Source organism: Octopus bimaculoides, chromosome 6 (genome assembly GCF_001194135.2).
Source record: "Octopus bimaculoides isolate UCB-OBI-ISO-001 chromosome 6, ASM119413v2, whole genome shotgun sequence".
NCBI lineage: Eukaryota > Metazoa > Mollusca > Cephalopoda > Octopoda > Octopodidae > Octopus > Octopus bimaculoides.
The window spans coordinates 5,727,247-5,738,861 of NC_068986.1; the positions used below are offsets into that span (position 1 = coordinate 5,727,247).

Below are 11,615 nucleotides of genomic sequence, written 5' to 3' on the forward strand. Positions count from 1 at the left end.
ATTCTATGCAAAAAATCAAATTTTTTTTTTCTTAGTGAAAATCATGCGGGTGTTAATATAGAAATTTACCATAATGTTGTTGCTATTTAGCCTCAACCCTGATACTGCAAACCTGTCATCAAAGACATTCCAGCCTTCAGCAAACTGTCTTTTTAGGGATAATCTGCAATGGGTGTGTGATTTAGGTAGGGAGATACTTTGGTTGCTATTTTTAGCATGTCGAGTGACCAGGTAGAGGCTCTTTCATTGGTTCAATTGTGTAATGAAATTTTTTTTACACATATATGTAATGTGTATATATATCATTGGCAGAAGTTAGAGAGTAAGTAAAAAGCTGAGAGTTTCGTGTATTGGCACTTATCAAACACGAATTTGTCTATTGTCACTCTGTAACTTCTGACGAAATAATTTCTAAAATACAAAATTTTGTCAAAAAACATTAAGAGTAAACCCTGTTCTATGTGACACATTCTACCAGTATTGGAAGTTTGAAAGAATTTAGTTAAAAAAAAATTAATTAAATAATCTGTATGTCAGTCGATCTCAGTGAAATTTGAACTGAAAACATAAAGACAGATGAAATACTGCTAAACATTTCACTTGGCACGCTAATGTTTCTGTCAGCGTACCGCCTTAGAAAGTAAACGTTCATTTTAGAAATATATTCTTTATTCTTATTGCTTATACATAACTTCTTACTTCCTTACATAAAACTTCATAACATTTTACCTCATAACTGTTTTTCTACTAATTTTTGTTCAATGCGACTAACGATTCCGAATTCCTCATGCATTTTTCTATAATTTAAGCCTAAGAAAAGTATACTTTTATTTTAAAATTTAAAAGTTTATTTTTAATTGAAGATGAATATCTGCCTTACTGCCCACTTGAGGTCTGACATATTTTGATGTAACTTTTTTTCTACTGAACCAAATCTCAAACTATTTATGCCAAAATGTAGCCGAGGAGGTGTCCTCTTTAAAACTATCAACAGTTTGCAATTTAGTTGAGAACTGAATTGGTGAAGCTTGGAAGCCGCTACGATTGACGAAATGGTGGACTTAATATATTCAACCACTACCCTGGTTGAATGATACTGATACAACTAATATATTCTGTTCAGTTTGCATTCGACATTCAAAAAAAATAATAACATTTCTCTTATCAATTTCCCTTATATTGATGCTTGCTGTTATTTATTCCAAGCAATCACAAATTAAAGGTTATACATACCTGTTTTATATTCAAACTGACCAAATCAGGCCACTCATTGGAATTTTAAAGCTACAGACTAATGCATGATTAATTCAAAACAATGTGAATAAATAAACATTGCATTTAACAGAGTAATCTGAATGCTAAAGGATTAAACCAGTTTCAATTTTTAAAAAAAAATGTTTCCTTTTCAAAAAAAAAAATATCCCAAAGTAAGAATAATTCTTAAAAGTAACATTTCTTTAGTAATTTGAATATGTCTCTTCAAAATTGCGTTAAACCAGTAAGTTAACCACAAAAGGTGCATAAAATGGGTAATTTGAAGGCCTATTGCTATCTAATTTTCCTTTTAATTCATTTTGAAATAGTTCTATCTACTCTAATTTGCAGTTTTTTTCAGATATTTTTTCTTCTCTTGTCAAAAATGCTGTCACTTTTCATCAAATACTCATTATGTTTTAGTCTTTTTTTTTCAGCTAGAATTCTTGATTCCTTCAATTATCAAATGTCCACCTTTTTTTATTATAGTCAGCTCGTTATATATCTTCTCTATCTAAATTATGTAATCCAGTCATTCATCCATCTTTTCCACCTATTATTCCTGAGAGGTTGTAGTGGGTTAAGTCCTCATACCACCTCCTCCATAGAGTCCCTTCAGAAGCAACCATTATTACACTTTCCAGTTGGATTCCTAAGTGTGATCAACTGAAATTATGGATATCATTCAACCATCCCATTCTTGATCTACCTCTATGCCTCCTGCTGCTTGGCTCAGCTTGAAGAATCTATCTTGTGATTCTTTCCTCTAACATTCTAATCATATGTCCATAGTGCTAGAGCTGTGACCTCTCAATGCAGAGTAGTGGTGTCCTTGCTGGGAGAGAATCCCAGATCTCTGAGCTTACCCACCCTGTTAAGTAACATTACTCTGGAAGTCCTTCAGAGGAACCCCATTTCAACCACTTGTATATATTCTTTTACTTGTTTCAGTCATTTGACTGTGGCCATGCTGGGACACTGCCTTAAAGGGTTTTAGTTGAAGAAATCAACCCCAGAACTTAATCTTTGTAAGCTTAATATTCATTCTATCAGTCTCTTTTGCCAAACAACTAAGTTACAGGGATTAAACATACATACATACATACACACATACATATAAAATATTTAAATAAAAGAAGGGTAAGAAAATTTCATATTATACTTGCTTAGTTAGAAATCTTGCAGTAATAATGCTTTTATATATATATATATACACACACACACACACACACACACACACACACATGATGGCTTCTTTCAGTTTCCATCTACCAAATCCGCTCACGAGGTGCCATGCAGTGAGACTGAACCCAGAACCATGTGGTTGGGAAGCAAGCTTCTTACCACACAGTTATACCTGTGCCTATAAAATAATTATATATTTTTTTGTCATTACCTAACATTCCTGACCATATATTTGAGACCAAACTTATTCATTCTAATGCTATTCATCTATGCTTATGAATATTCCAAATATTTTTTGTAGAAAATGGTATAATCAAATCAGAGAGAGTTCGTGACACAATGAAAGCAGTTGATCGTGGCGACTTCTGTCAGCGTAACCCTTATGCTGATTCTCCACAGACTATTGGATATGCTGTTACAATAAGTGCTCCGCATATGGTAAGTTCTGCATTTTATAATGTAAAGTGAAAAATATCATTTTACTGATTTCTAAATTGTTCATTTCGAATTTAATTTCTTTATTAAATTTCTTAATTTTTAGCATGCGTATGCATTGGAGTTGTTAAAAAATCACTTAGTTGATGGAAACCGTGCTCTTGATGTTGGCTCTGGAAGTGGATACCTTACTGCATGTATGGCATTGATGGTGAGTAAAAGAAAATATTTAACAGTTTTTATAGGGATTATATTTTTCAAGAGGAGGCGCAATGGCTCAGTGGTTAGGGCAGCGGACTCGCGGTCATAGGATCACGGTTTTGATTCCCAGACCGGGCGTTGTGAGTGTTTATTGAGTGGAAACACCTAAAGCTCCATGAGGCTCCGACAGGGGATGGTGGCGAATCCTGCTGTACTCTTTCACCACAACTTTCTCTCACTCTTTCTTCCTGTTTTTGTTGTGCCTGTAATTCAAAGGGTCAGCCTTGTCACGCTGAATATCCCCGAGAACTACGTTAAGGGTACACGTGTCTGTGGAGTGCTCAGCCACTTGCACGTTAATTTCACAAGCAGGCTGTTCCGTTGATCGGATCAACTGGAACCCTCGACATCGTAAGCGACAGAGTGCCAACAACAACATATTTTTCAAACTATGTGTTTGGATAACGTATTTAGTGGAATAAAATGGAAAGCTTAATTCATACTTACTAAGCACCAAATTGCAAATTAAACAGCAGTATGTCTTACAATTAACAAGAAACATTATTTTATTGCCAAAATTTATATATCTTGTAATGTACTATTCATGATCAATTGGGTTTTAATTATCTGAAGTATATTTATGATGTAATGGTATCATTGTCATCATTGTTTTACAGCTGCTTTCCATGGTAGCATGAGTTGGACTGGTCATATAGGTCAGCTCATCTTTGGCGCTGATGTGTCCCCTGACTCTGCTAGATGGTTTCTGGGTAAATTTTATTGTGGTATCAGCACTAAAGAAGTTACCTTCTACTTTTTAAGACTGTAAAGTCTTAGAGAGTATTTAGAGTTCCCACAATTCTATCAAATGCTCATTTGCTCAAAGTATAGACCAATACTAAAGAAATTAAATTACAGAAGAGGAGACAAGATGGGTAGTTTGAGGGGACAATAGTATGAGGGTAGAAATAGTAATGGGTTGGTGGGGTGAGAGTCTGACTGTAGAAACAGATTGATGGGATGAGAAAATGATAGAGTGAGGGCATGCCAGAACCTCCTGGAAAATAACCATAGCGAGGGACATTCCACAGTTGAATTAGAACAGTCACAAACAGTGAAAGAAGACATGCACCCAACACTAGAGCTGAAGACACCTCCGAAAGGAGGGGCCCCGCCACGTCAAAACGGTAGAGGAGTAGGGGCCGAAACTGGACGTGGTTCCTCCTGATGATGTCTTGAGCTAACTGGATCCTATAAAGGAGCTGTTGTGGTAGCAGACCATGAAACATGGTTGAAATTCCTCCATTAACAGTATAGTACATTGGTTAGATATGGGGTGGGGTATGAGTGAAATGAGAATTAGAAAGTATCGTGAGGTAGTGAGAGCTGAAGATATTTATTTAGCTGGGATTATTGGACTACAGTTTCAGATGCAGGTGACTCTTAGTCTTCATCATTATTGCTAGTTTTTAATGCTTTTAAGCTTTTATCTTCTGTTTCACCATACTTGCTTGCATAAGTTAACAGGGACTCTTCAGCAATGTGTGTTGCCAGCCAGCTCAGTCCTTTGTCATCTCCACTGTAAGATATAGCATCTTGTTCATGTTATTTAAATGAATCCTTTGATTTCCCTTATCTAAATACTGGTCTATTTTGTCTTTGAATATGATCGCTGACTGAGCAATAGAAATCTTAATATGAGACTTATTGTAAAAGCATTGATATCATTTTAAAATGGTGACATCTTGTAGTAAATGCATTAAGATACTCTTTGTTAAGTATTAGTAACAATACCAGTATAATCTTGGCTTGTTTTATTCCTCAATCAGTAGAGACTACAATTACAGAGTTTAGTTCTTGATCAGGTATGGCTGTGCGTTTAAGGATTTCATTTCGAACCATGTGGTTTCTGATTCAGTCTCACTGTGTAGCACCTTGGGCAAGTGTCTTTTATCTTAAATCACACACACACACACACACAAAATTATTTATGCATAGTCATATGAATTCCTATGTGTAAAACATACATTTGCAAAAAAATTTCTGAAAATTCCAAAAAATAAAAAGTTATGAAGGGCTGTATAGGGTCCTTAAACCAGAATTCCACCTAATTTTTGTATTATATTTTTCTTCAATTTTTGTTTTTCAGGTTGGGGAAACTGGTTTGGCTGTTGGAATCGATCATATAGACAAGTTGGTGCAGTCCTCAATTGACAATGTAAAGAAAAAACAGCGACTTGGATTCTTACTAGATAAGGGTCAGATGAAATTAGTTGTTGGTGATGGAAGATTAGGATACAAGCCAGATGCTCCCTATGATGCTATCCATGTTGGAGCTGCAGCTGCAGTTTTGCCAGATTCTGTAAGAATTTCTGTTTATTTCTTGTACTTTGTCTTAATATTTATTTCCACTTTGAAGCAAAATTAAATGTACAAATATGACGGTGGATTAAACATAGGAGATTCGTGTTTTTCTTGTGCTCTTTGTTTTCAATATTCACATTAAAGTGTGAGCAGGTATTTGTTGTTCAATTCTATTGTAAATTTCGTATAATTATCTAACATTTTTTCCTTAATCATTCTGTCTTGAAGAAGTAAAAAAAGAAAAACATAATTCAAATAGCTTTTAAATGTTTTATAATATTGGTTTCTCATTTCTTAAGGAATACAGGTTTCTCTTACATTGCCCATGCTCATATAAAGGCATGAATTCAGCACTACAAAGTAGCAAAGTATTTCTTTAATCATGTATTATTAGACTAAAAGCCCTTTTCTGCCCTATGTCATATTTCTATTGAAGAAATTAAATAAAATGAATTAACTGCTGCTTCTATTGAAGAAATGAAGTAAAATGAATCAACTGCTTATCATTAAAGAAAGTGCTTCATGAGTTAGGCAGCAACCAGCTGTATTTATCATAGCCATCAACTCTAGTCTTTGGGTGTTCTCCAGCTCCTTGAGCCCTCATGAATAAGTCAGAGTAAGAAGCAACAAGATGGACCTGTCTATATATCTAGAATTTCAGTGCAGAGCAGTCCTTCCTTCCTTCCTTCCTTCCTTCCTTCCTTCCTTCCTCCCTCCCTCTTCTCTCTCTTTTTCTTTCTGTCTTTGGCTAAATTCCAGAACTGATATTTAGAATTTTTGTCTGGAAGTTAGTATTTACTGTTAACAAACATAAATTAATCTATTTTACTATCATGTGTAGAAAAGTCAACAAATGCAGCCATTGCTTTAATTTAATCTTATTCTACTTTGTGGGGAATTATGTATCAAATAATTATTAAATTGTTATACTATTTTTTTTATATATTTATATAGACTTCTAATAACTGAACTTTCATTTGTCTGTTTTCATTTTCATGATTTCAGTTAGTTGAACAGTTGAAACCTGGTGGACGTATGGTAATCCCTGTGGGAGGTCAAGGAGAGAACCAAATGCTTCAGCAAATTGATAAAAATGAAGATGGATCAGTAACAAAGAAAAATCACATGGGAGTAATTTATGTTCCACTGACAAGCAAAGAAAAGCAATGGCCAAAGTGAGTAATTCCTAAAAATTTATTTGGTGTATTTGATTTTTCTGGTGGTATTATTCAAACTGAATTGCAAAAGTCAGTAATCATTTCTTTATTGTTATTAAAACAAACTAATATATTAAAGTAATGAAGCCAGATGAATCTATGTTTGTTAGAACAGTAATGTGTATTTCATTTATCAAACTGATTTGAAAATTAAATGTGCAAAATACTGGTGCCTGGAACCAGAATGGCTGCCCTTGGGCTTATAGTTCTGATGACAGGAGGTTATCTTCAGTTTTCAAGACCTACAATGGATGAGAAATAAATCTCGTCTTGGATAGGATGTCCTAGGACTTTTCAAATAAGTGAAACCCAATATAACATGTCAAGAAACTTATTTTACAGTACTGCTGGTGCTTATAGGGGCAAATTGTTCCTATTCTTTACCTAATATTGTTTACCTAATATTAAATGTGATTGGTAATGGCAATAATTGCACCTTAAGAAAAATATCTCCTATTACCTCTACTTTACTTGTGCTACAGGAATTAAAGATTTTAAAGGTGTCTGCTGTCCCACCCTTGGCATTGTAGACTGTATTGTATTTAAAAAAACATTTTTATTTGATTTGGATAAATATTGTGATATGATCACTGAAACAGAAAAGTAGTTCATTATTAATTTAAAATACTTGAATGTTCATTCTAGCAGTTTTGTGTCTGACAGTCATTCTTTTTACAGAACATCAGAATCTTTCTTGTAAGTTTGACCTGTTAAAAATAGCAGCCAAATCACCAACTTATATCCTACCATCGAAAAATTAAAATTAATGGTGTGTTGAATAATGTAGTTTTAGACACCCTGCAAAAATAAGACAGGATAGTCAACACTGGAATATCTTTCATCATAGGTTTGCTCAGCTAAGGTTGATCTGGAGATAAACAACAAGTTGGACTTGAATACAGTTACAATGAAAGGAGTCATTGGTTATTGGAAGCATTGAGCAAATTGATCTGTTATCATATAAGAGTGTGTGTTTGTGTGTGGGTGGGCATGTGGGTCGTTTGAGCAGATATGTTACCCCAACTGTTAAGAGGAATCACGTAACAGTTTTCTCGATATGAAATTCTCCACATTCTTGTAAAAAAAGTAAAAAAACTGTGATGCCATTATTTGTGATAGTAGTTAAAAATGTTAACATTGAACAATGGTGTAATGAAGGAGCTTTTATTGTTGCATGATAAAATTAGAACAAATAAATCTTGATATTGTTTGGTTCCATCACATAGCAGATATTTCTTGTCACTTAGAAAATGTTTGATTCAGTTTTCCAACTTGGAGGGCATTTCTCATATCTAAGTGCATTTCTGTTTTTTCTTTTTAAACATCAATATACCTGCCAGTCTTTTATATTTAGGATTGAAATTTTAGTCTCTTAAGAGCAGGGCCAGTGATTAAGTAGTTTCCTTTACCCCAGAATTGCATGAAACCTCAAGATATAATCAAACATCCACTGAGGCTGGTCACCATTACTATTTACATACACATAAAACTATTTATACAATTTATTTTTATTTTCTTAATTTCTTGTATATTATCTGCTTTCATTGAAATTGAAATTCCATTTCTGTGAAACTGAATTTCAATGTAGGTGTCTTGTTATTGTGAATAATAGTACAGGATACAATTGTATATCACATTTCATTCATGTGTTTTTCTAGAAGACAACAAAACAGGAGTGCAGCATGCCATGACTGCAGCATGCCGTGACTGCAGCACTGCATTTGGCACCACCACCATAATTGTATAACAATAGGCAAAGTTATTTCAGACTATGACATTATATCAGTAATATATAGCCATCATGACACATTTTTTTTTTGTCAACAAGAAACAAGTCTAATTATTCCAATAACATAGAATTCTGGATTTATGGAACTGATAAATTTTTTGAGAGCATTTTGAGCTTCTGTATGGGTGTTAACCCTTTAGCATTTAAACCGGCCATATCCGGCCAAAAGTATTCTGCTTGTTTTATGTTCAAACTGGCCAAATCTGGTCTCTCATACCAACCCTACAATATCGTTTTAAAAATTAACAGCTACCTCATCAAAATCTCATAGCTACAAGATAATGCATGATTAGTTCAAAACAATGTGGATGAAAAAGCATTAATTTTGGCAGAATAATGCAAACACTAAAGGGTCAAAGACCGTTTATATTGAGATGCTTGATAAAATGGTAGTCAGTTGGAGAGTAAGCTGTTTTATAATTCACTTTAATTCCTGCAGTATCATTTGTAAGACATGTAGCTGGATGCTGTCATGGCGAAGAATTCGTTCTTTTCAGACCAAATCTGGATATAAATGTTGCGGTTCTTTGTGCAATTTTTTAATTTGTTGGTAACAATTTTTTTTTTTTTTTTTTTTGCTGTGTTGATGGTTTTACCAGGATTCAAATAATAGTGGCAACCACCAGACAATTACCATAATCTTCTTTTGATGCAGCTTCAGTGTAGAAAAGTATATTTTAGTGCTTTACCTTGGACTAGCCACTGTGCAGAATACTAACATTTCTCATAAGGAATCCATTTTTATTGTACAAAAATAGTGCAGAACAAACTTATTGTGATATTTAAATTTAAAAAAAAAATTTGTCCTGCTTGTACAGCACACATTTGTGAAACTTTTTTAAACTTTTCATGTGAGGAAAAAGTTTAAAAAAAAGAAGTAAAACCTGTATTCTTCTGAAACCTTTGCAGTTATTTTGCATGGATTCTCTTCAGTGACAACCCTCAACTGATGTTCTGCTTGTTCTGAATATGCATATCTGTGTATGTACATGGTTCTGAATCTGTGTATCCTAGATGTAATTATATATATATTTGCACATAAACATATCTGTGTTTGTACGGTGTTAAATGTAAAGGTGAAAGTTATACCTTGCTTTAGTGTGGGTATGTGTATGTGTGTGTATATATTTATGATTATTTGCATATGTATGAATATATATGTGTCTATGCATATAGAAATCTGTGTGTATATGTATGTGCATACACACATATATGTATTTATTTATTCGTATATACACTTGTATCTATGTACCTACATAAGTGTTTATATAGATGAGTGCATGTGAGCATTGGCTGTCTACGTGTCTGTATGTATGCTTATATAAGATACACAAGTGAATGTGTGTGTGTGTGTGTGTATATATATATATATATATATATATATATATACACACACACACATATAAACACACACAGGTTCCCTTATGTAAATCCTTGTGTATAAAAAAATTTTTACATACAACTTTGCAAACTGTACACGTGTGTGTGTTTATGTATAGGTGAAGAGGTTCACTTGCTAACCATGTGGGTTTGGATTCAGTTCTGTTGCATGGCATCTATTGTGGCCCCAGGCTGACTGAAGCCTTGTGAATGGATTTGGAAACTAAAAGAAGCCTGACGTAATACCTGACATATAAGTCTTGACATGTTATGCAACTCTTTATAAACAAAAGGTTCATCTCTACAGTAGTTTGTTTCCAGTTCTCTGTGTAAATATGCCTGGTCTGTTGTTTGTTAGACTTGGAAATTATTATCTCACTCAAAAACAAGGGTTGGCAATGGAAAGGACAACCAGCTATAGAAAAGCCTGCCTCAACATAGTCTTGTCTAACCCAAGCAAGCATGGAAAAGTAAATGTTAAAATGATGATATGTGTGTGTGTATATATATATATATATATATATATATATATATATGATGGCCATCCACTCATGACTGAGGAAGACCATTGCTGACCTTTAGGAAGATTGTGTGCTCTAGGACTAACTTATATTTTGCATTTGCAGCTCCATTGGTGGCTAATGAGCCCTGCTCTTGACAAGCATACACAACTGCAAACTTTGCAAACTAAGCTTTCCCCATTCACTACACCAGCAGTGTGCTTTTGAGCAGCATGCTTAAATTCTTCATGCAGAATATGTGCTCTCTTAAATATGTCGACCCCCCCCCCTAACTTGCTTCCTCCATCTGTGGCGATGTCAGGCATTGCTCCCCCAGTCGGTCTCCTACATATCGCAGGCCTTTAATGAAGACTTGGCACAGTCCTTAAAGGGGTATGTGGTTTATGAGAAAATCTGCCCATGTCAATAAAACTTGACTTCTGGCAGTGCTCAGTGTGTGTACGTACACACATGCACAACTGGTCCCTTTGCCCAATTTCTTTTCTCTGCAAGACACCCACCTCTACCACTACCAGTGAAGGCACATTGCTTAATGGTTAGGGTATTCAGCTGACAATTGTAAGGTCATATGTTCAATTCCTGGTGGTACATTGTGTCCTTGAGCAAGACACTTTATTTCTCGTTGCTCCAGTCCACTCAGCTGGCAAAAGTAAGTTGTACCTGTAATTCAAAGGGCTGACTTGGTCCCATTCTGTGTCATGCTGAATCTTCCTGAGAATTATACTAACAGGTGTGTGGTCTGTAGAGTACTCAGCCACTTGCAAGTTCATTTCACATGCAGGTTGTTCAGATGATTGAGTCATTTGGCTCACCCGTCATCATAACCAACAGAGAGCCAAGACACCACCCATCATCTTCCTTGATACCACTTTTCTTACAACTCCAAACCACTTTACATGTTATCCATCCTATATCCATTTATATTTGTTTGTATCGGTGTGTCTGTATATATAACTATATATTTGTGTGTGTGTATGTTTATGTAAATGTGTTTGTATGCTTATGTATATGTGCGTGTACATGTGTGAGTGTGTATATCATCATCATCATCATCATCGTTTAACGTCCGCTTTCCATGCTAGCATGGGTTGGACGATTTGACTGAGGACTGGTGAAACCGGATGGCAACACCAGGCTCCAGTCTGATTTGGCAGAGTTTCTACAGCTGGATGCCCTTCCTAACGCCAACCACTCAGAGAGTATAGTGGGTGCTTTTACGTGTCACCCGCACGAAAACGGCCACGCTCGAAATGGTGTCTTTTATGTGCC

The 11,615-nt window shown here is 34.9% G+C and overlaps 1 protein-coding gene across 14 annotated transcripts in view; it reads left to right on the forward strand.

Annotated features, from left to right (window-relative positions):
• Positions 1 to 11,615, forward strand: part of LOC106881457 (protein-L-isoaspartate(D-aspartate) O-methyltransferase) — a 59,285-nt gene that overhangs the window by 8,368 nt on the left and 39,302 nt on the right. For all 14 annotated transcript variants that reach the window (XR_001410859.2, XR_001410860.2, XR_008264343.1 and 11 more), the window contains exons 2-5: positions 2,741 to 2,877; positions 2,981 to 3,085; positions 5,225 to 5,437; positions 6,445 to 6,614. Coding sequence is in view for 5 of the 14 variants with exons in the window: in XM_014931843.2 (XP_014787329.1) it covers positions 2,741 to 2,877; positions 2,981 to 3,085; positions 5,225 to 5,437; positions 6,445 to 6,614 (625 nt within the window). In the remaining 9 variants the exon portion in view is untranslated. The remainder of the gene's footprint in view (positions 1 to 2,740; positions 2,878 to 2,980; positions 3,086 to 5,224; positions 5,438 to 6,444; positions 6,615 to 11,615) is intronic.